This window comes from Salvelinus sp. IW2-2015, linkage group LG31 (assembly GCF_002910315.2).
Source record: "Salvelinus sp. IW2-2015 linkage group LG31, ASM291031v2, whole genome shotgun sequence".
NCBI classification, from domain to species: Eukaryota; Metazoa; Chordata; class Actinopteri; order Salmoniformes; family Salmonidae; genus Salvelinus; species Salvelinus sp. IW2-2015.
Window position 1 is genome coordinate 1902410 of NC_036870.1, and position 25429 is coordinate 1927838.

General features: G+C 43.4%; 2 protein-coding genes across 5 annotated transcripts; one reads left to right on the forward strand and one right to left on the reverse strand.

The window, feature by feature from the left end:
* The first annotated feature begins 140 nt into the window (after nucleotides 1–140).
* Nucleotides 141–11238, forward strand: LOC111956207 (dual specificity protein kinase CLK2). Of its 4 annotated transcripts, none has more exons than XM_023976656.2 (13): nucleotides 141–267; nucleotides 3225–3418; nucleotides 3645–3936; nucleotides 4768–4858; nucleotides 5979–6045; nucleotides 6791–6907; nucleotides 7380–7546; nucleotides 8082–8176; nucleotides 8664–8793; nucleotides 9528–9610; nucleotides 10122–10201; nucleotides 10491–10581; nucleotides 10784–11238. In XM_023976656.2, exons 2-13 carry the CDS (start codon nucleotides 3225–3227, stop codon nucleotides 10970–10972), a joined length of 1596 nt encoding a protein of 531 aa, XP_023832424.1. In that variant the 5' UTR covers nucleotides 141–267; the 3' UTR covers nucleotides 10973–11238. The 4 variants fall into 4 exon arrangements, with proteins under 4 accessions (XP_023832424.1, XP_070292536.1, XP_070292537.1 ...); XM_070436435.1 differs by lacking the exon at nucleotides 141–267 and adding an exon at nucleotides 1709–2304; XM_070436436.1 differs by lacking the exon at nucleotides 141–267 and adding an exon at nucleotides 1709–2299.
* A 7536-nt stretch (nucleotides 11239–18774) lies between these two features.
* On the reverse strand, nucleotides 18775–23480 carry LOC111956103 (dnaJ homolog subfamily C member 8). The gene is made up of 9 exons (XM_023976538.2): nucleotides 23375–23480; nucleotides 22059–22160; nucleotides 21548–21604; nucleotides 20715–20781; nucleotides 20529–20623; nucleotides 20220–20291; nucleotides 20023–20114; nucleotides 19712–19787; nucleotides 18775–19263 (listed from the first exon to the last, which is right to left on the reverse strand). The coding sequence occupies exons 1-9, from the start codon at nucleotides 23459–23461 to the stop codon at nucleotides 19138–19140; spliced, it is 774 nt and encodes a 257-aa protein (XP_023832306.1). The 5' UTR covers nucleotides 23462–23480; the 3' UTR covers nucleotides 18775–19137.
* Between the last annotated feature and the right edge of the window lie 1949 nt (nucleotides 23481–25429).

Genomic DNA, 25429 nt, shown 5'->3' on the forward strand with positions numbered 1-25429 from the left:
CTCTGGTCTGGCTGCGGCTGGAAGAGTGTTTTAATTAGGGGTTGTTTACTTGTGGGGAGCAGTGCTCGTAGCTTCGAACCATCCTGTTCTCGCGAGCTTACGTTCTGTTTCCCTAAAGCGAAACAATGTAAACTCGCGATATCAGGATGGTTTGTACGAGGTTAGAGCGCTAGCTAGCTGAACCAATAGTGCGAAGTGAAAACTAGGAATTGAAGCGCAAACACGGATTTCCTGTGGGATAAACATACAGGCCTGGCTGATATAACGGTAAAATAATATGGGAATACACGTGTGCACTACATTGTATTCGGGTTTCAATGATATGTTGATCCACGCGAGTCCAATTATAGTCAGCTAGCATCAAAGCTAACGAACGCGAGTAGCTAGGTAAAATGGCGGTCAAATTAGCTAGCTAGCCAATGTTATGCTAGCATTAGGGCGCTAGCTAGCCAGCTTATCTAAATAACAATTAGCAAACGTTAGGTAAATATCAGAAATAGTTAACCAAACATATTTATTTGAACAAAATTACAATTAATGCAATTCTTCACGATAGCAATTCGTGTGCCTGCATTTCTGCGAAATATCATGGCGTCGGCTAGCTAGTAACACCTTACGTTAGCCAGCCAATTCGACTGAATGTCGTAGCTAGTAGTGTGCTAGCTAGTCTGAGTCAACAAATTGCCATTTATCAAGATACTTAGTTTACTAGTTGTCGAACTACACATTTTTGGTAATCCCYTGTCTTTAGCTATCACACTTAGCTAAACTGGCACAGTGATTAACTCACGTCATTACTTAGCTAACGTTTGCATTTAGCCAGGCGACATCAACTAACTAGGTACAGTACGTTAGTTATAAGGCCATCCCCAACTTAACAGTGCCTTCAACTATTCACACCCCTTGAATTTTTCCACATTTTGTTGTTACACGGGCTGAATTTAAAGTTCAATTTAGATTTTTACCCAATCATGTCAAAGTGGAATTATGTTTTTTGAAATTTGTACTAATTAATTAAAAATGAAAAGCTTAAATGTCTTGTTTTAACAAGTTAACGTTACATCAGTTGCATGGCCTCACTCTGTGAAATAAGTGTTTACTAGTGGTGTAAAAATATTTTTAAGTACTTAAGTCGTTTTTTTGGTTATCTGTACTTTTATATTTTTGACCACTTACTACATTCCTAAAGAAAATAATGTACTTCTTACACCATACATTTTTCCCTTACAACCAAAAGTATTTTGAATACTTAGTAGAACAGGAAAATGGTGCAATTCACACAACTTATCAAGAACATCCCCACTTTCACTGATCTGGCGGACTCATTAAACACTTTTCGTATGTAAATGATGTTGGAGTGTGCCCCTGGTTATCCGTAAAAAGGAAAATGGTGCTGTCTGGTTCGCTTAATATAAGGAATTTTAAATGATTTATACTTTTACTTTTGATACTTAAGTATATTTTAGCAGTTGWATTTACTTTTGATACTTAAGTACATTTAAAACCAAATAGTTTTAGACTTTTACTCAGGTAGTATTTTACTGGGTGACTCACTTTTACTTGAGTAATTTTCTACTAAGCTGTTGTACTTTTTCCACAACTGGTGTTTACCGTGATTAAATGAGTACCTAATTTTGGTGCGTACTCAGCACCCTCATGTGCTCCCTGTTGACCCATGACTCCGTGGCCACGCACACCTCCAACTCAGTTATCAAGTTTGCAGACGACACAACAGTGGTAGAACCTGATTACCAACAATGACAAGACAGCCTACAGGGAGGAGGTGAAGGCCCTGGCAGTGGTGCCAGGAAAATAACTTCTCCGTCAACAAAACGAAGCTGATCGTGGACTTCAGGAGACAGCAGAGGGAGTACGCCCCTATCCACATCGACAGGACCGCAATGGGGAAGGTGAAAAGCTTAAAGTTCCTCAGCGTACACGTCACTGACAATCTGAAATGCACCCACACAGACAGTGTGGTAAAGAAGGCACAACAGCGCCTCTTCAACCTCAGGAGGCTGAAGAAATTCGGCTTGGCACCGAAGACCCTCACAAACTTTTACAGATGCACAATTGATAGCATCCTATCAGGCTGTATCACTGCCTGCTACAGCAACTGAAATGCCTTCCACCACAGGGCTCTCCAGAGGGTGGTGCTGTCTGCTCAATGCATCACCGGGGGCACACTGCCCGTCCTCCAGGACACCTACAGCACCCGATGTCACAGGAAGGCCAAAAAGATCATCAKGGTCATCAACCACCCAAGCCATGGCCTGTTCACCCCTCTATCATCCAGAAGGTGAGGTCAGTACAGGTGCATCAAAGCTGGGACCGAGAGACTGAAAAACAGCTTCTATCTCAAGGCCATCAGACTGTTAAATAGCCATCACTAGCCGGCTACCACCCAGTTACTCAACCCTGCACCTTAGAGGCTGCTGCCCTGTGTACATAGACATGGAATCACTGGTCACTTTAAGAATGGAACACTAGTCACTTTAATGTTTACATACTGTTTTACTCAATTCATATGTATATATGGATTATACTGTATTTTAGTCAATGCCACTCCAACATTGCTTGTCCCAATATTTATATATTTCTTAATTCCATTTAACTTTTAGATTTCTGTGTATTGTTGTGAATTGTTAGATACTACTGCACTGTTGGAGCTAGGGACACAAGCATTTTGCTACAWCTGCTAAATATGTGTATGTGACCAATCAAATTTGATTTGATCTCTGTACCCCACACATACAATGATCTTTAAGGTCCCTCAGTCAAGCAAATTAAACACCGATTCAACCACAAAGACCAGGGAGATTTTCCAATGCTTCGCAAAGAAGGGCACCTGTTGGTAGATGGGTAAAAAATAAAAAAGCAGACATTGAATATCCCTTTGAGCATGGTGAAGTTATTAATTACACTTTGGATGGTGTATCAATACACCCAGTCACTACAAAGATACAGGCGTCCTTCCTAACTCCGTTTTTGGAGAGGTTAGAAACCGCTCAGTGATTTCCCCATGAGGCCAATGGTGACTTTAAAACAGTTCCAGAGTTTAATGGCTTGATGGGAGAGCTGAGGATGGATCCTCACCTGGTTTTCTTTGACTAGATTTCTTCCTTTCCCCCCACCATGCAGCTGTTCTGTATCCCTTCCTTACTGAGTGCAATCCAACCCCTCACCAACGGCAATGAAATACCAAGTAACATGTCTTGTCACAGATGCCACACTCGAGACGGTACCCGTCCTCAGAAAGGGCCAGCCGGAGCAGCTATCAAGACCGGGACAGAGACAGAGGACGCAAGCAGAGGCACCGCAGATCGCCCTCTTTTTCCTCTAGCAGTGACCGGGAGAGGGATCGGGACAGAAGGGGACGGGGAAACCGACAGGAGGGAAGCTACGCTCGCTCCAGGAGGTCTGTTTGTATGGCTGTGTTATATTTATGTACTTGCAAACTAAATAATTGGTATGTAAGCTTTTGTACCTTATGATAGTTTCTGGTAGAAATGTTTTTTAAACTCAATAGGTTCATGTACCAGTATCAAAGGGCTCTGATGGCATTCATTGAKTAACGTGTAACCTGAGTTGGTGGTCAGAGACACCACTGCTCTAACCCATTGTGTTGGGCMCCTCTTTTGCAGCTACGATAATCGCTCGGCAGACCGCAGGCCATACGACCGGCGCTACTGTGAGGGCTACCGGCGCCTGGACCAGAGCCGCGAACGAGACCGCGGAAACCGGGAAAGGGAACATGGAGGTGCACCAGCAGCAGTAGCCGACGGCGGTTACTATGCACGTGACTTCTCACCGAGCATGTGCGACTACCGGAGGGGGCGCGAGAGGGAACGGGAGGAGTCGTACCGAAGGAAGGGCAGCAGGCGTAAGCACAAACGAAGGCGGCGTAGAACCAGGTCCTATAGCCCATCCTCCTCGGTGAGTACAGCCCGGCCCGAGCTTGTCCTTTAACCCTCCCGCTCCTTTCTATCTTTCTCTTCTCATGTCTTTCTGTCTCTCTACTTCTCTATTACCTTCTCTTGTCCACAGCTCCTGGACTTGGTAAGTAGTACAATCTTTTGTTTTGTTTTTGTCAGCAGGATTTGAGTAGCTGTTTTGTCTTAAATCCAGATTTACCTTCTACAGTCTTCTCATAAAATGAGTTGTGTAGTGAGACATTGACTGTTTTTGGACCCACGTGGATAAAGCATCATCCACATTCTCGCCTTCTGCGTTAAGTAGACATAAATGAGAGAGAGGACCATAGGCTGGCATGTATCTATGTATCACTGATGATTTTAATCTTGAACTYTTTTTTGCTTGATTGCCTTATCATCCTCTCATTTMATTTGTTTTCTTGGGAAGTACTCTGCTTCGTTTTAAGTGGGCAATATCATAGTTTGATGTAGATATTTTTGGTATTTTCTGAATTGGCTTTTTGTTCATGAATGGATATGCAGGTTGCTTCCTTATTTGTAATAGCACGGGTTAAAAGGTAGAGGGGGAGAGAAGCAGAGGACAAAATGTGATCTTTGACTTGTTCCCTTGCACTATATCCCTATCGTTATATATTTCCTCACGTGGTGTCATACGAATCGCCCTATGACCACCACACCCACCTACAACCACTACGTCAACTACAACATCACCCTCCTCCTCCCTCCTCTACCTGTGCCGCCTTCCATCGCCGTGGCTACGGCTGCCCCCGAAAACCCCCTGTCCCCTGTCGGTCGTGTCGTGACCTGCTAATGCTGTGGGGGCTGCAAACAGCGGAGTGACAGCCGGACGCGGGCACTGAGTGTGAGGGACGACGAGGAAGGGCACCTGATCTGTCGGAGTGGGGACGTCCTGCAAGAGAGATGTACTCACTGCCACTACTCTATCGTAACCCTTCTCCATATGAGTATTTAAAACCATAGAGCATTCACTGACAGGGGAGTGCCTGATGATGATGCCATGGTAGAATGCTGTTCGCTCTAGCTCAAAAAGCAGGGTGGATAGTACACCAAATTTTTTTGAGGATATCGGTTTTTAGATAAATACTGCTCGTTGTGTTGAGGCTATCTAGCTGTGGTTTTATATCAGAGATATTAGAGTTTTCCCKTAACACAACATTTCCTCAACTTCTTATTTGTCTCTTGCGTTTTAGTTTAAAGTCCAGGTCTAAAATAAATCATTTTTTTGGTAATACATTAAGTGGGAAAAGCAATTAGGAACGTTTATGTTTTGAATAGTTTTGCAACCCCTCATATCTAGCCCTTTCCTTCAAAACTAACATGAGGCCTACCTAGTAAACATCCATAGGGCCTTAAGTTGTCTGCGGTGTTGCATTTTTGACCTTTGACCGTGTTGCATCTATTTAATGCAACACTTGATAGAAGTCTTTGTAGTGGTAAATTAAGAGCATGATTTGTATGCTTAAAAAAACCACAGTTATTATGATCCATGATCTCATAACACCCACTTAACATATAGTTTTACCATTTTCCAGCTCGTATCCCTGGCATGACCTGTATGTTCTTCCAGTTTGAAACCACATTCATTTGCTTAGTCTGCACATTTACACTTATTTCAGAAGTTTTGCTTGAGTGGGTTTTTCAATTACATAGGTTAACCAGTAAAACCCAACACATTCCTCCCCCCCGACGCCCTTGCTCTAAAATAGGCACACCACCACAACATCTGTAGGAATATACTTTTGGTTTTCCTTCCTATAGGCTGCTGGGGGGCACTCAAAAATTGTCCCGTAATTTGTTCTGGTAGTGTGTGGACCCCAATTATCATAGGTTATCTAGGACCGTGTAAAAGTAAAGATTCTTTTTGGCATCCCATTTGTCCACAACCTGAAAAGGGGGATGGGTGCTAGTATTGAAACGCCTGTCACTTTTTTTGCCTTGATGTCCCTGCTCCGGTGCACATGTCTAATTCTTCTCTTCCCTTCTTTCCCACTCTTTTCCCCCATCTCTTTGTCTGTCTTCCAGATGAGATTGTCAGCACTCTGGGGGAAGGCACCTTTGGGAGGGTGATGCAATGTATTGACCATCGTCGGTATGTATCCGTATGAAAACAACTGCTCTGACTGTTAGCTGGTGGCCCTTTTTTAAAGCCTCCGGAGTCCTATTTTTTTTCTTAAAGTGTTCCCTCTACCTGCACTAGGTGTTCACTATTTACAAATAGTAGTTCTAGAGTTAGAGCCCTCCTCCTTCGGCTGATCCTGTTATTCCATCATGCCGTTTGCTATGGGTGTATTAGCGCCTGCACTTAGGCTCACTATAGACGTCTGTGTGCTTCTCTATGGGCTCTGAGTTTAGCGGGCAGGGCAATGATACCCCATGCAAATTTGTTCCATGCTAATGTCCCTGCCTCTGCCCCCTGAAGCACAATACAAGTTTGAACTTGAACGCGATAAAGCCAAACTTCTTTTTGGGAACATAACATGCTGCATAATCAACATGCAAGGACAAGGGAATAGAATGTACTCATCACAATACAGTTTGCTTGTATGAAATAAGGTGGAATTTCATGGCTCAACAAGTTTGGACAAATGTATCATGTTAAAGAGACTGAAAAATCTGTTTTCAAAAGCTATCCTTAGGGTATCCATCTTATTTTAGCTACCAAACCTGTGACACRGGATTCCCAAGCAACAGCACTAACTCGGGTTATGTAGATGGACCTAATTTAGGGAATCACAGCTTTGCACCGCAAGGTATTCCCTCGTGTTTTGTATCTATATTCATCATGTGGTGTGGTTAGTTATGTCTTTGTCATTCATACTGTATGTGTCTTACAGGGGAGGGGCCGCTGTTGCTCTGAAGATCATAAAAAATGTGGAGAAATACAAGGAAGCAGCTCGTCTGGAGATCAATGTGCTGGAGAGAATCAATGAGAAAGATCCGGAAAACAAACAGTGAGTAGCCTACTACTGACTCAGACCACTACGGTGTATTGTTCATTACCAGGGATTTTTCTAAATTTTTTCTCCAATTTAAATACTTTCTCCAAACAGTGTAATTACATTCATTTTCGGGAATGGAAAAACACTTTCAGTGTAAACTTAAATGACTAAAATCAGGTATGAAGTATGTAGAAAAGTAGAATTGCAGGAAATMTGCTTTTAAACTGCAAAAGTATCTCTCGGCTCCATGGAGAAATCTGTAGATTTGCATGAAGTTGGCTTAATAAATGCAAACCTTTCTCTACATCACTGAGATGGGGTGGCCTCAGAAATTCAGCCTGGCTTACCACGCCCATTGCCACACCCACCACCTAAGCCCCCTTTTTTGATCCTGAAGAAATTACATAGGACCCTGTGTCATTTTGTTTTCATTGACCTATGTTTACTTTGTTAYTTATGTAACCCCTCTCATCTTTCCTCCCAGCCTGTGTGTGCAGATGTACGACTGGTTCGACTACCACGGCCACATGTGTATCTCCTTCGAGCTGCTGGCCCTCAGCACCTTCGACTTCCTCAAGGAGAACAATTACCTGCCCTATTCCATCGCCCAGGTCCGACACATGGCCTACCAGCTATGCCTGTCCGTCAAGTGTAAGTTTATATATTTACTTGTATATAAAAAATATATTGCCTTTTATTTAACCGGGTAAGTAATTGAGAACACATTTTCTTTCACAATAACGGCCCGACATAAGTGCAGAAACTAGCAGTCAACTAGTCATAATTGTCACTCCACAGCCTGGCTGTCAAGTGTAAGTGCACACCGATATTACGCTACTATCTTGTATTTATTGCCTTTGTTTAACCAGATGAGTTATCAAGAGCACATTCTCTTTAACAATTTGAACAGTCTCACTCCAACAACCAATGCCCAACATAGACCCCTATCACTACCGTGACACAATCCTTCATTCATTCCTTTTTGTTGATTTAGCCACCCCCTTCCTTTACTCACCTAGAGAGGTTGGAATTGGAATATAAGGCCACCATTGTTTGCAATAAGAAGCCTTTAGCCACATGAGGGCATCGTTGGTTCAAACACACCTATCAGAAGAGTGTTCTTTTCATTGACCCCCATTGAATGTGAATGGCTGTTGGGATTTTAACTGGTATTTTTCCCTCACAGTTCTTCATGATACCAAGTTGACGCACACAGACCTGAAGCCAGAAAACATCCTGTTTGTCAATTCCGACTTCACGATGACCTATAACGTAGAGAAGGTGAGACGGGGAGTCGGGCCTCGGGATAATAGGCGTTCTGCAGAGCGTGTTTTGCTTTCAGAGGCTACATCCCAAATGGTACCATATTCCCTAATAGTGCACTACTTTTATCCAGGGCCTGTTCAAATGTAGTGCTCTACATAGGGAAACGGGTGCCATTTGGGACACAGACTGAGTGTCATCGCAAATGCAGTCAGCTATTGCCTGAAGTGCAAATGACGATTAGGCCTAAATGTACCAAAACAAATGGGAATCATTTTGTTTGGATACAGGTATGGTTTAATGTCAGAAGCATGCAAATAGATCATGTCAATGTTACTAGATATCAGGAATGGACTAATCAAGATGTCATTCACTGGCCAATTGTCTAAAAGTTTAGCTTTACACGTTTCACGAGGTTTGGGAAAAAAGTAGCGTTCTGCCTTTTTTATTTTTAACAAAACTATAAGGTTCTAAGCCATGTCCTTTTTCACTTTCCTCCCTACAGAAGCGCGACGAGCGGACAGTYAAGAGCACGGACGTACGGGTGGTGGACTTTGGTAGCGCCACATTTGACCACGAGCACCACAGCACCATCGTCTCCACACGGCACTACCGCTCCCCGGAAGTCATACTAGGTGAGTGACGTTCCAGAGTTAGCCCTATCTTCCTTCAGGCCAGTTAGCTGAACAATTGGATGAGGACTAATCAAAACTAAGGGTGGTGTAGCCACTACATTGACAATTGACTGCTATAGTCTGTCTGGTTGGGTTATGTCTGGGCTATTCTAAAACAGAGGGGGTGTTCCTTGGCAGTGGCRTTGAACTGCCATAATCTGCCAGTTCGGTTCCAGTCAGGTAGACACTGAACAGCAACCCACAGTCAGACACTTAGCACAGTTGACTGGCTTTGTGCTCACTTTGCAGTACATGAGACAATTAGTCGAGTGTGCTTGCTCAAAGTTGAGCTGAGTTGATTGTCTTTTCACATACTTTCAAAGCTCAATGTGTAAGCTTACCCCATGGTCTGTTATGTGGCCTGTATGAGTCCTTGTTCTATTTAAAGAAACTAAATCTTCACCCTCTTGATCTATGATGCTAGTTGTGAAGTCATAACCAATGTGGAGGCAGAAAGCTGCTGCTGCCGAAACTTTGGTTGTTGCTTTTGATAAGGCGAAGCACTGGAGCAAGCGTGTGAGCCTAGGGTCTTACATTGAGCTTTTTCATCGTTTTGTTAGTTTCCACCAGCCTACACAGCACCAATTCAGATGGAGAATCCCAATTGACAATACTTTTAGTCCAGTATTAGGCTTAATGTGTGTCAGGGAAACCACCCCCAAAAACATTCACCCATTCMGTGTTTTGTCCTGTAGAGCTGGGCTGGAGCCAGCCGTGTGATGTGTGGAGCATCGGTTGCATCCTGTTCGAGTACTACCTGGGCTTCACCTTGTTCCAGGTAAAACCCCACTTCCCTTCCCAATCCCATGCTGTCTGTGGCGACAGCTGCCTTCCAAGATTACTCTCCGTGTCTGGTCGATTCAGGTTTGACAGGAAGGACTGAACGAAGCCCAGAATGGCTTTTGCGCACACATAAGCAAACACACACACACACACACACAGACACACACACTGAGCCAGAGAGCGCAGCAGAGAGGCACAGCTGCTAATCCAATTATGATCAACCCTTGGTTGACGTTGTCCTCCGTGTTCTGAGTTCTGCCTGGCTATGCTAACACCATAGGTGATGGCACTCTCATACTATTCCGCTCATTCTATTCAAAGCTCTCAGCATTTATGGCCACATTTTATTTTTTGCTATCAGTCAAATTGTTGCGATAGATGAGGCCCCTGATAATGGTGTGTGTTGGCGTCAGTCTTGTTGCTGATATCCACTATCTACATTTATGGCCATTTATACACTGAAAGCGATTTACCTTTGCTGTCTTGTTTGTTCATCCCTCCCTCAGACTCATGATAACAGGGAGCATCTGGCCATGATGGAGAGAATACTGGGGCCGGTGCCCTCCAGGATGATACGCAAGACGAGGTCAGAGCTCACACATACACACACGACCAGGTGCATCTGTGTAGTTGCAGGTCAAACAGTCATCCATCACACASACCCATAGTGTTGCTTTGTCTAGTTGTTGACGCAGAGCATCAAAGTGAAGTTGTGGGTTTATGCCACATCAAAGGGCCTGTTGGTGATCTTTGTATGTGGGTATTGAACCCTATGGCAACTCTTCAATGCTGCTGCCCCTGCGCACACTGTTTTTATCTATATATGCCGCTCTTCCTCAATCTTTGCAATAATTTCTCTCTCCCCTTTAACTCAGGAAGCAGAAATATTTTTACCGTGGACGTCTGGACTGGGACGAGAGCTCGTCAGCTGGGAGATACGTGAGGGAGAACTGCAAACCCTTACGGGTAAGAGAGCAGCTCCTTTTCCCTCCTTGTGTAGCACCCCACTACTTATCTTCCTTCCCATTCAACCCCTCATGTCGGATTAACTAGGGATTTCTGATATCAACCTCTATTTAYACATTATTGAAATGAACCCTAACCCCAAATATACTATTCACATTTTCCTGATTTTCATTATGTTGATCACATCTCTGTATGTTCTCAGAGGTACCTGTTGTCGGAAGCCGAGGAGCACCATCGGTTGTTTGACCTGATTGAGAGCATGCTGGAATACGAGCCCGCTAAGCGCCTGGCCCTGGCAGACTCCCTCAGACACCCTTTCTTCGAATCGGGGACAGCAGGCGATGCGGTGGGGGGGAAGAGCTGGGAGGGCAACCGCGACATCAGCCGGTGACCCGGGACCTCCACAGACTCTTAACGATAGAGCGATTTTATTTTTTTCAGGTGGAGCAGACCGATACGACCACTTAAGGCGMTACGGCCAAATTCGATGGACCTTACCAGTCTGTCTGAAATCCTTTGGCCATTCATCACAGCATGGACCCGTTTCCTCCTGCTTACTGTACTGCCCCCACAGTTAGGAGAGAGGCTCATGCTGGCAGCTAGAAAACCAGAAGGACTTCAGAAAAAGACAGCCCTCCTTTTAGTCCTCTCGGCTTCTGCTCCAACAGAAGGCAAATGACCAAGAGAGGAGTTTTTAGCCCAACCTTAGATTACCCAGACCCAGCTCCAGTCTTCCGCATGTAAAGGAAAGGACCGGCCTCGTGTAGTGGAACACTAGTGAGAGCAAGAGAAGCCTTGCTCTGAAAGCCAATATCGTGACCGCTTCATTTGAGGTGAAACGCTTGGAGAAGAGYGGGCACTGTCTTGTATTTATTTGGYAACTCTTGTCCATGCCACAGCTATCGATCTTGGCTAATGTTAGCCAATCGAATGGCACGTTTCYTCAATGAGTGATTGCCACTCCACATGTATTGCTTATATAGGCCTCTCCTATTGATATAATATATCTACTGTATCTCTGTTACGTATGCAATGCTTTTGAGGAGAGGGATTGATGCCATATTAATGTAATAATAGTACTCACAACTGGACATGTTTTCTCATCTGTTCTTCATCTAGTCTGGGGAAATGACAGACACTCACACAAATCAGACCCCCATACAACACAATCTGCAAACTGCCTTTTTACATGTGTGATAGTATCAGGCCTGTGGTCTGAGATGAAGCACACACAGGGTCATAATAGTAACGTATGGCATCCCGATGCCACAGGCACACAGCAGCACCCGGTTTACAGTATTTATTATTATTATCTCCTCCCTGTACATTCATTTTTTTTTTGTATAAGATTTAAATGTATAAAACAATGTATGATTCTGTCGAATTAAAGTTAAGTCCTCCTTTGCCAAGGCTTGTAGCGCCGTTGGTTGAGTTATGGGGAGGCGTTTTTGTCTTAAGTACTCGACTGTGTCTTTGAACCCTGATTTTATTTAATGACTGTAGTGTGTTCGTGGCCAACGATATAGAAGGCTGTCAGGAAACCCTTGACCGACCCTGGCCTATTGCTCTATTTAGTWGTGTTGTACCATCAACTCTGCTGCTACCTAAATAGTCTGTAGATGAGTAGTGTTAGGACATGGGCTCTCTCAAATTACCTTCTCAACCCTATTTAGAGGAGAAGGACCAAGGTCCCTCCCCTCGGATGTGTTTTGAGAAGGAGTAGAAAAGGGTTTCCAAGAAAATATGAATTGAGATTCACCCAWGGCCACTTCTCTGTAAAGTCTGCCGTGTCACCCACAGGAAGGGGCCAAGGACAGGAGGATCAGCTCTGGCAGCCATGCAGGTGTACCTACTGTCATGGGTACTCATCCATCTTTCAGTAACTCATCTTGCCACTACCTTTGTCTGTTTGCCTCCCTGGCCTGCTTTCCCTCGCTCCCTCTCTTTTCCCCATCTGCTACCATGAAAACCAGAGCAAAGCCTATACAGAATCTGTAGATGTGTGCCAGTAAACTAAGGTTAAGTTCACTGGGTGAACTGAACAATTAACCTTTAATAAACGTCTAGCTATAGTAACAAAAAATAACCCAGAAAATACATTTCAATGGATTTTGTACAGTTTATTTCCATCAGTCAAAATGTATAGACATGATCAAGGGTGGTGGGGATAGAGTGACTTTTGTGCTATTTGGGTACAAAGTAGTGGACGGCTGATGGCTCAAGGTTGCGTCAATGAGTCACTGTCAACTTCAAATGGCAGCTATTCTAAGGAAAAGCGGATATCCCCTTGCTGACATTGAAAACAACCGTGATTCATGCCTCAATGCGGTCTTCCTCCAGACTGTGGTTGCTATCTCTGCCCCCTCTCACTCTTTACTTATGGTCAGAACTAACAGAAATATCACCTGGCAACACAGGCCTATAACTATACCTACACTGACAGTTCATTACAAACTAACCAAATTCAAAGAATGGGTCATTCCATGTCATCATTGAAAACTACATGATATGATGCTTGTTTCTTTCCTACACTGGTTTGTTTGCGTCCCTGTAGGTTCTAATGAGATTAGTGCTTATGTCTTCAGCTAATTTGCCTGAGAAGCAGGGAGGGTTGTCTGTGAAATCCCAATAAGAGGAGACAAGGCACTTTACCTGGACAAATGCGCAGAAGTCCATCAACCGGAGTACCTCAAAGCAATACTGTTTTGCCACTGAGGAATGTGGATTACCTGCCTTCTTTGGTTACAGCAAATAGACTATTTACAGGTATGTGCCCAAAAATTACAATGCGGGTCACACTTGAAATAGCCTTGCATTGATTTTTGTTATGTTTTTATTATCAGTATGGTTGGCTGTAATGTAAATAATGTAGTTTACATTCTGTCATGATAATGACACTTTTCTAAGACTGTTCATATCAACTTGCAATCAGAGACAGTGCATGTATTAAGTTGTGTAGTTTCCCTCCTTTGTACTAGCCTTGTGCAGAAAACATCTTCCCAACCTAATCATTTTATCTTTGCCGTTGACAGGTTTGAACAAACAGGCCATGAGTTGAGTTCCTCCAGCTCAGAGTGAGAGATACTGAGTTCCTCCAGCTCAGAGTGAAGCATCACTGAGTTCTACCAGCTCAGGTGAGAGATACTTTGAGTTCCTCCAGCTCAGAGTGAGAGATACTGAGTTCCTCCAGCTCAGAGTGAGAGATACTGAGTTCCTCCAGCTCAGAGTGAGAGATACTGAAACTCTACTGTAGCGCTCAAACCAGCGCAGACACACTAGAGATGGATTTTAAGTCCCTGGGTGATCCCATCAAGCAGTTCAGCAATTGTGTCAGGGACAAAACCAGACAACAAAATACGCACGAAAAAGTGCATGGGGGCTCAACGGAAGAGCGTAGTTGTAGTCCGGAGGCACAGCATAGTCAGAAGGAAGTGTCCCTTGCACCAAATCTTGCAGAGAGCTGTACCACTCTTGGCTCAGAGCATACCAGGCTGACATTCAAAGAGAAAGGTAGGGATGGTTGGCCATTGTTTTTAGTAGATATCAAATAATTAAAGGCCAGTTTCCCAGACAGAAATTATGCCTAATCCTGGACTAAAAAGCACTTTCAATGGAGATTATTAATTTAACAGGCTTTTTAGTCCAGGCCTAAGCTAAATCTTGTGTCTGGGAAACTGACCCTTAGAGCTTATTTAGATAAGCATCAGCATTTAAGTGCATTTGGAAAGTATTCAGACCCCTTWACTTTTTTTCTGCATTTTGTTACGTTACAGCCTTATTCTACAATGGATTGAATACATTTTTTTCTGTCATCAATCTACACACAATAGCCCATAATGTATTACTGCAAATGTATAAAAAAACAAATACCTTTTGCTATGAGACTCAAAATTGAGCTCGGGTGCATCCTGTTTCCATTGATCATCCTTGATGTTTCCACAAATTCAATTGATTGGACATGATTTGGAAAAGCACACATCTGTCTATATAAGGTCCCACATTTGACACTGCGTGTCAGAGCAAAAACCAATCTGAGGTCTAAGGAATTATCTGTAGAGCTCCAAGACAGGATTGTGACGAGGCACACATCTGGGGAAGGGTACCAAAACATTTCTGCAGCATTGAAGGTCCCCAAGAACACAGTGGCCTCCATCATTGTTAAATGGAAGAAGTTTGGAACCACCAAGACTCTTCCTAGAGCTGGCCGCCCATCCAAACTGAGCAATCAGGGGAGAAGGGTCTTGGTCAGGGAGGTGACCAAGAACCTGATGGTCACTCTGACAGAGTTCCTCTGTGGAGATGTGTTATGAATAATGACTAAATGGTGTATACATTTAACTATAATTGAATTCTACCCTGTTTTTCTGTATTGATAAATAATGTTAGTTCATATGAAAGAGATTATGTAGAATGTACATGGGAAGAGAGGAAGGTATGTGTGTGCCTAAAGAAAACAAAGTGGATCATTAAACTATGTTTGAACCGACCTGGCTATAACTCTGGGGAGATAAGATAAGACATGGAGAGCCCCTCCAGATTTCCCATATCTGGAGGGGAATGGAACTGTCAGCTGTGTGGTAATAAACTTTGGTGAGACTCCAGGAGAAGAGAGAATCCAAAGTTTAGTGTGTATGTATGTGCGTAGGTTAAGAGAAGGTATTAAAGGAACGTTTTTGTATATACACAGCAGAGCTCTCTAAATAAACATTCCTGACAATTGTAGCTGGGCCTCCGCTTGATTCATTTCAACCAGTTTCTTACAAATTCTGAGTAATTAATTCAATTGGGTATTATGAACAACTGAGAACAAAATTKTTGTAACAAGATGGGAGAAACTTCCAGAAGGACAACTATCTCTGCAGAACTCCACCAATCAGGCRTTTATGGTAGAGTGGCCAGACGGAAGCCACTCCTCAGTAAAAGGCACATAACAGCCCGCTAGGAGCTTGCCAAAAGGCACCTAAAGGACTCAGACCATGAGAAACAAGATTCTCTGGTCTGATGAAACCTGGCACCATTGCAACGGTGAAGCATGTTGGTGACAGCATCATGCTGTGGGGATGTTTTTCAGTGGCAGGGACTGGGAGACTAGTCAGGAGAGGGAAACATGAACGGAGCAAAGTACAGAGAGGTCCTTGATGAAAACCTGTTCCAAAGCACTCAGGACCTCCGACTTGGGCAAAGGTTCAACTTCCAACAGGACAACAACCCTAAGCACACAGCCAAGACAATGCAGGAGTGGCTTCGGGAGAAGTCTTTGAATGTCCTTGTGTGGCCCAGCCAGAGCCCGGACTTGAACCCGATCGAACATCTCTGGAGAGAGCTGAAAYTAGCTGTGCAGCGATGATCCCCATCCAACCTGGCAGAGCTTGAGAGGATCTGCAGAGGAATGGGAGAAACTCCCCAAATACAGGTGTGCCAAGCTTGTAGCGTCATACCCAAGAAGACTCTGGGCTGTAATAGCTGCCCAAAGGTGCTTCAACAAAGTGCTGAGTAAATGGTGTGTGAACTTAAATATCACATTTACATAAGTATCCTAAAAACCTGTTTTTGCTTTGTCCTTTTGGGGTTGTGTGTGTGTGTGTGTATATTGATCAGGGGGAACGTAATACATTTTAGAATAAGACTAACGTAACAACGTGGAAAAAGTCAAGGGGTCTGCATACTTTCCGAATGCACTGTATATCTGCTTGGGAGACTCTCCCAATGCCACTGAAGCATCTCTAATGTTTCTGTATTGTGTTACTGTAGGAAACAGAAGGATTGTAGAGAGGTCCGTTAGGAGGAGCCAGCACTGCCTACCTAAGGTAATTCTGTGTGTGTGAACGTCACGTGTGACTGGTCATAATGACAGATGGAAGTCACTCGTTCAGTGGACATCTGATCTGACAACATACCCATTTCATTTTGACGGACTAAAGGAGTTTATGGATGAAACGTGGGAATCACAAGAGACGTGAGGTCAGTTCAATTAGAATGTCTCTTGTTTACAAAGTGCTTACATGGCTACCATTGGCCAGGATTTTTGAATTAAAACTTACAAGAGACAGATCATTTAACCTGTATTTTTATTTTTATCCCCATGTAGAGTAAGACCAATGCCAAGAGCAACCAGAAAGCTGCGAAGGACGATTCGTTGTTTGGCGCCTTCAAGGGGCTCAGTCTGAATGTGACAGGAGGCGCCCAGAGCTCTATGGCCTCTAGCGGGGACCAGTGTAAAGTCATGTGAGACAAAAGACAACTTGTATCACCTGGCCTCTGCTTCCAGGCTTCGTTCATGTGCGTGAAAGCCTGGGCCGAAGCTACATATCTAACACTTTAATCTGGTCCACCAGCAGGCTAGGCTCTATGTTGACCTATATTTATGTGGTAACAAAAAAAGATTGGGAATGAGGTTACCTACACTTGCCCTTGTGAGACGATGAGAAGACACTGAACTCTAGGAAAAACAACACTTGTGGTGACGAGAAATGATAATGAAGCCAAAGTTGTAAAGGTAGACTCAGCGGTATGACATAGATGCAGAAAGTAAACAGCATTGTGGGTCAATTCCCACAACAACTAAGCACGAAGCTCAACTCTGCTGTTTTGGTCCAGTACCCACCACGCTCTAATGGCATGACGCAAAGCTGTGCGCATGTGCAGATACTGTGTGAGCTCATCTCCCTCATCTCAATATCTGCTGCTCATGGCAACGTCATTTCGCTGAGTCTACCTTTAAGTCTGTTGAAAGATGAAGGGGGCACTGGCATACCCCTGCAAAGCCGGGGGGGTCCCACGCGCCTGTTATCGAGGTCTACTTTTTATTTGAATCATTTTGACAGTAACCCTCCAAAAAGAACTCCGACCTTGCGGGGTTTCAGAGAAACTGTGTTACGCCAGTGGGTAAGTGAATGAGACATTTCAATTGCTTGATCTTTTCTTTGCCCCTGTAGCCATGGAGATCCCTTTGTCATTTAGTGCTGGTAGTCAGTTCTGTGTATTGTCATGCGCTCACTTGTTTTTATTTAACTAGGCAAGTCAGTTAAGAAAAATTCTTAATTACAATGGACGGCCTACCCCGGACCAATTTGCGCCGCCCTATGGGACTCCCAAGTACGGCCGGATGTGATACAGCCTGGATTCGAACCAGGGACTGTAGTGACGCCTCTTGCACAGATGCTGTGCCACTCGGGAGCCCGGCCATTGTTAATGTTCTGCTCTAGACGAGAACATCCTCATGTATCCTATATGTGCATACTTGATAGGTTTGTCATTGAACTGATTTACAACTTACGCACTTTAAGAAAATGTACTTTGTGTCAATTTGTCTGTCTGCCAAATGCAATTGATTGTCTTTAATAATGTTGCATGAGCATAAACGGGCGAATCTCTTTGGAAATGTATAACTTGATCACTCAGATGACCTATTTAAGAATATATTGGACATAGTGTAACAATTAGAGTTAAACTGACAGACTAGGCCCCGGCTTTCTGTGGRACTGTAGATTGAGTGCAACATTGCTGCAATTAAACACTTGATATATGAAAACAGAATGGATGCACAATGCTACGGAAGAATACTGTTCTTATAACAAAGATGATGGCTAGAAGGTCACGAGCAATGGTAAATTGGGGTAACTCATTTCAATGTATTGAAGAGGGGGGGGGGGCATCAACATAGGAATAGTAGTGAACTTTCTGTCTCTGTCTCAAATGACACCCCATTTAGTGCATGTCTATTGCCCAGGATCCGTATGGTTCTGGTCAAAGGTAGTGCACTACATATGGAATAGGATGCCTTCTCTGTGTAGTGGAATCCCAGCCCACTGTGGATTTGACATTCTGATGAAGGCAAAGCAAGAGGGATACTTGAGATGCGGGACGTTGTCGCTACCTCGCTCGCCAACCAAAGTGCATGAATAGAGGAGTAAACTGAAGGCAGAATATTCAGGCACTCTCAGAAATAATAAATAATAAAGTAGTTCTGAAATCTACTTCCATTGTCCTCCAAYAGCGGCTGGACCCCTTGTTTCACAGTAAGGGAAGAATTCCTTCATATGTTATAGGATCTTGTACCTATTGACGAACACATACCAGGCAGTCGTTACCTAAGGATGTCATTGTTCTACCCTGAACCTAGACTGCGMTGTTACAAACAAGCTTTTATTTAAAGGTATATAAAAAAATACAGCAGAAAAAGTCCAGGCAAACTAAGGTGGTTACAGAAATGGAAGATTTCCTGTTATCTTTCCTACTTTAATTGAGGCCAGTCAGTGTGATGCCCTCATGGAGGTTGCATGTCACAATTATATACATTAAAAAACAAGCACAAAAGTACATTTCTCAGGACGGTGGACGCACTGTCAAGAGTAAGTAAGAATAATGGGTCGAGACTCGATTCTCCACCCTTCTTCCGAAGTGTGCACTTCCAAACTTCCTCGCATGGATTTTTACAACGGTGGAAACTCCCTTCGGCCAATGCTTACACACCGCTCCTATGCTTTTAAAACATGATGTGGAGTGTGCAAGTGCACACTTTGGGTAGTATCCTTAACCATCACACCTCAACAGACATCACTCCCTCTGCTCCATCTTGACTTTAGGAGGCTTCAAGAATGACCGGGGTTTCTTCTCTTTTTTAGCTTTTCCTTTGCCTGCCTGGAAACTCCTCCAACTATCCACTCGGCCATCCCTTGTTTCCTTGTGACAAAAAATGTAAGGTATAGTCAGCGATGCATGAAGAAAACACTGACTATCTGCAGTTTACCCTGCTGCTGGTGGTGGTAACGCCATATCCCTGAATCTCAGTTAAACAACTGAAGAGCCAGCAGCAACTTTTTTAAAACCTTTTTAACTAGGCAAGTCAGTTAAGAACAAATTCTTATTTTACAATGACGACCTACCCCGGCCAAACCCTCCCCTAACCCGGACGACGCTGGGCCAATTGTGCGCCGCCCTATGGGACTCCCGATCACGGCCGGTTGTGATACAGCCCAGGATCAAACCAGGGTCTGAGGCAGTGCCTTAGACCGCTGCGCKACAGGTACTCCGTCCCTCCTCATCCCAGCTTATTTTGGGCGATGTTGATCGTTTACTGCTTAAAATGTAATTCTCACTCAAATGTAATTACAACCTTTTTTCAACATACCTCAAAGTTCTTCTGCCATTCCCTCTCTCGCTTAGCTTTCTCTGCCGTCTCAATCTCTTCCTCTCTTGCCCTTTTCCTGAGGAGYAAAATAACACGAAACACTGAATGGTATTCCCTCCTTATGGCCACCAAAAGAAGACCAAAGACATTCTGAGGGCCATGTATTCCTATAATTCAAGTATTAAACAATACACACCTTTCATGCAATTACACTGAGCGTTCTGTGCCGATGTGTTCTGTATTTCACCAACGATATATACCTCCAAAATGCTTCATGTACAATATTCAGCTGACTGAAATGGCACTGTTACCGTTCATGCATGTCCTTGGCTTCCCTCTCCTTCCTCTTGATTTCAAGCTCTGCAAACAACTTCATAGTCTGCTTGTACACCGCCTGTCTGAACTGAGGGTCAGATCAAGAGAAGAGTGGTTTCCTTAGTAAAATAACTATAAGCCCAATATCAAAACAGCCTTACATCTGTTACAAGTTAAAAACACTTGTCAATACCATTTCCGGGTCATCCTCCTCCACGAATTGAGGCTTCCCATCCTTCTTCAGCWGTTTCTTCTTCTCTTTCATCTGTTGCAATAAAAGATGCCACAGCACAACATTTTGACTGCAATACATGAACTTAAACTGTAATAGTAGCATCACTACTATTAATACAGTTGTACAGTAAACATARGTCCCAAATGGCACCCTATTCCCTTTATAGTGCACTACTTTTGACTACTGCCAGTGGTCAAAAGTCGTGCACTATAAAGGGAATAGGGTGCCATTTGGGAAGCTACCTATGAACAGCGGTCAGTTACTTACATTATGCTCAACATATTCCTTTCCTGCTTGGATTACATCAACTGCCCTCTTCTTCTGTTCTGGTTCCAGCAGGTTTTTGTATGCCTTGTCCACAGCTACAGTGGGATTGGGGGTTGATAAGAACTCTTTGAATGTATTCGGCTAACTGATGTAGTAGACATATTGTGCCTGCAATCATATTTCTACCTTCAAAYGCTAGTTGTGCTCTGCCTGGATCATCCTGGTTCTTGTCTGGATGGACCAAGATGGACAACTGAAATGGAAAGCGAGTACATATTACTTGTTTGATATTACTGCACTGTCGGAGCTAGAAACACGAGCATTTCGCTACACCCGCAATAACATCTGCTAAACACGTGTATGTGACCAATATCATTTAATTTACTTTGAGACAAAGGTTAATTKATTCAGCCCTTCCTGTTAATTAGTGTGCTTGTGGTGTTTCAGGACAAACACTTTTGGATTCTTATCCACTGCCATTCCCTCTAAAAAACTATAAATTGGCAGCTATACCGATAATCTGTGACTTTTGCCTCCCTAAAATCGATATCGGACCCAAAACTCCCATATCGGTCAGTCTTTACTTCGGACATCATTGCACGCACGAGGGGGAAAAAAACAATGATTTTGCATTCACTTCTTTGTTGTTGCAATATCTATCGCAAACGGACGTGGCTGTTTCACCACTAAGGTTTTCAGTTTTAAGATATGATGGGAAATCTAAACTATAAAATAGACAGTATGTACTATGTAAATCATTTTACAGTTATTTAAAGTAGATAAATTGACCAGTACAAATAAATAAAAGCAGCAGTGATGGTAGTGAGTGAAATTGTGTGTGTCAGAGTGCATGTATGGAATGGGTGTAAAGAGTCAGTGCAAATAGTCTCTTAATAGGGTGCAGGTGGACACCTAAGGTTAGCTGTTCGACAGTGGTATGGCCTGGAAGCTGTCAAGGAATCTGTTGGTCCAAGATTGGATACTCCGGTACCTTCTGTCAGAGATGTAGTATACCTTACCGCTCGGAATCTCTTCTTCAACTCCTCATCTGTAGCCTCTGGATCGATTTGTAACACCTGCAATTGAAATATAGGCATTTCGCTCAAAGTTGACACTGCATAGCCTAAGCAACACAGATGAGGCTGTCAGTAAAATACCAATTTACATCAAACGATCCAAACCTCTTGACAAAGTCGCTGGTGTTGTAGAAAGAATGTTACACCATGCCTTTTCCTTTGAGAAACACACTCTTGCACTTTACCATCTTGCCCAGACAATGGTCACACAAAGTTAACGCCATTTAACTGTGACACCATTGCAGCACATTCAGKAAGTATATSAAACGGGTTGAAACCMMCAACGATGCGTCGGTCAGCACAACACACTAAGCCATTATGCCAAGAGGCCTGAACCTCGGGATGAGGTCGCTGGTGTTGTACTAAGGACCCTTCAATGCAGTTCTACATATCAATCTRGTCACAATAATAATAGATCAACTACAGTCGCATGTGACAGGAACTAGCCACTTACCTCAAAGGGGTTTAAATTGAAGTAGGACGACCCAGGTCTGAGCAGCCTGTCTATTTGCTGCTTCGAGGTTAGCACAGAGTCTCTTTTCTCTATCTGCTTTACCTGTTGGACAAAGTAATGTCATATTAGGTAAGGTCACAGAAGTTCACGCACGATCATTTACATAATCTTGATCCCTCTCACTGGCCAGCTGGCGTAGCATTATCTGTCAGGCCTCATGAGTCCACTTGGGGAAGGTTGGATAGATGGAACTGAGCATGTTTATATTCATTCCAGAYCACTAGCCAGCAGATKCGACCTGCTTTCTTACAGCTGCACTAGGGTCTGACAGGCTTCCTGTGTAGATTAATGCTGTGTTTACATGGTATGAGGTTGACGGCAAACCGGATGTCATTGTTTTCAATGAGAGCACAACGGTAAATGCCATCAGCCACTACGGTAGATGGGACTTGCCGCCAGAGTTCAAACATAATGTTGTTTTTCTTCCAGATGTGGATTTGCACTTTTTGTTTAGCAACGCATACCTTCGCGCTGGCTTGCTTTGGCCCTCAGTCTTTCTTACTTTCTTGTCCCACTATGCCGACTGGTATGACAGCTTTTGCAAACCTTGTCTAAACCCAGCATAAAACACCACAGACCGAGATTAACACCTCAATCAAACCGACAGCGTCATTGCATTTTGGTACACAAGAAGAACATTAATTTCTAATGTAATGCTGCATTTGCCTTGCAGCATTGCGTTGCAGAGGCAGTACGTTCTACGTTTTCCAAGCCATATTTTGCCCTGGCTCTGCAGTGCCTTAATCTACACAGGAATCCTGTAAAACCCAAGMACAGCTGTAAACAAGCGGGTCGGATCTGCTGGCTAGRTAGAACGCGTATTGTAATAAAGCCTTCTGACGAATACGCTGGGGGCGTATCCATAAGTGAAATACCGAAACTAATACTTGAAAGACTACAGATCAAATACAACCATTCACCACTTTAATAAAGGAAACACAATTTCTRTACACTTACAAAACAAAATAGCGGTTTACCAAACTATATGCGTATTAGGATCACTGAGAATTGTTCTGGCGAATCAACACCACACCACAGCTGTTAGTGTTAGCAATTGCTAACTAGCACATATACACACACCGTGTTATGCGAGGAAACGTTAGCTAGCTAGCGTCAGCTACTGAGCTAGCTAACGTTAGCCTCTCGAGCTTTTTAGCCAGCAGGTGCTCAAAGGCCTCATACATACAAATCCAGAGCATTAATGGTCGGAATTTGTTAACACCTTAAATAGCATATATTTCCTAAATGTATCCTACCTCTGTGTAGAAATGATTGAACAAATCATCCGGACCACTCTGGGCAGGGGGCTCTCCTCCAGCAGCCGCCATCTCGGCTTCATTCATCTGACGTCACAATATCCACTATCACGTGACTCAATGCAGTTTTTTGCGCGCATATGGACATACCTACTCATTCAAGGGTTTTTCTTTATTTTCTACAATGTCTTCACTATTATTCTACGTCAATGACCCACCACACCTKCAGGCTGTGTAAGGGCTGTTTGACCAAGGAGTGATGGGAGTGCTGCATCAGATGACCTGGCCTCCACCCGACCTCAACCCAATTGAGATGGTTTGGGATAAATTGGACCGCAGAGTGAAGGAAAAGCAGCCAACAAGTGCTCAGCATATGTGGGAACCCCTTCAAGACTGGTAGAAAAGCATTCCAGGTGAAGCTGGTTGAAAGAATGCCAAGAGTGTGCAAAACTGTCATCAAGGTAAAGGGTGGCTACTTTGAAGAATCTCAAATATAACATATATTTAGATTTGTTTAACACTTTTTGGGTTCCTACATGATTCCATATGTGTTATTTCATAGTTGTGATGTCTTCACTATTATTCTACAATGTAGAAAATAGTAAAAATAAAGAAAAACCCTTGAATGAGTAGGTGTGTCGAAACTTTTAACTGGTATATAAACATGTACATGTATATAAACATAGGGACCTTCAATAAACATTACGGGCCGTTTCCCAGACATATTAAACCTAGTCKTGGACTAAAAAATGTTTTAATAGGGAATCGCCATTGTGAAAGCTTTTTAGTTCTGGACTAACCTTAATCTGTGCACGGGAAACCAGCCCTACATGTCAATAAAAMATATAATACATAAAGATTTGTGATCGCTAATAGTACAGGTCAGGTTTCATGTTCCAAACCATTCAATAAACTGCATAAAACATAGCTAGTTGATGTAAAAGCTTCACTGTAAAACAGAAAATACTTCCAATTTAAAAAAAATTCGAGGAAGATATATTTTGGTGCTGAAAAACTATTTGGGTGTTCAAAAATATACCACCACATTTCCCACGATTACCATTCACTACCGATGCACAGAAAAAGCAGTTTCCTATCGGATATATCTAAGTATCTGCCCGTTCATGGGAAGGGAGCTCTCGTCAGATTCGGAGCCCGTGAATCTTCCTCCACGCRACACTCCATGGACAACATCGTCTAGGTTGGTGAATCCTGTACAGGGCAGTCAACAGCTGCATGATCACCTACTGAATGAAGCCTTGTTGAAACAGCGACTGCATGTCCACAGTGCACTGCAGCAGCGGCGGCAGCGGTTGGCATAAAAATTACTATCTCAATCATTGTTGCATGTTATATTCATTTTTCTTCAATATTAATTATGCTGATGTGTATTGTCTACTACTGATACTGTATGGAGAAATATCTTATTTACTTTACCAGTCAAATGATGAAACCTATTGGTCAGTCACCTGGTTTTGATTCATCTTGATGATTGTAAGGCTGATGAAGAGGATAAGCAAGACCACAACCAGAGCAAAGGTGACACTAGGCCACTCATGAAGTGTCCAGAACATGGCATCACAGCAAGCTCCATGGACAGATGGGTCCCGAAACTACATTCCAACCTTGGATCACGCCATATCCGATAYTGTCCTCTTCACAATCGATGAGGTAGGTGTATGTTCATGAGAAACCAGTTTGTAAATGCAGACTTAAGATGAAATGACACAACCTCAACCCCTATTGTAATGTAATGCTAGATAAGTGATTCACATTTTAGTCATTGAGCAGACGCTCTTATACAGAGCAACTTACAGCAGCGAGTGCATACATTTWTTTGTACTGGTCCCCCATGGGAATCGAACACACAACCCTGGCGTCGCAAGCACCATGCTCTACCAACACAGCCACACAATAACACAGGGTCCTGTGTTATTAAGGAGTACATGTTCAATCGAAAAGGGCACTGTCACTTTTTGCAAAGTCATATCCCACCTTTCACATACATCAACACCAGTCTTGAAATCCCGAAGTTTAACAAGAGTCAATTTACTT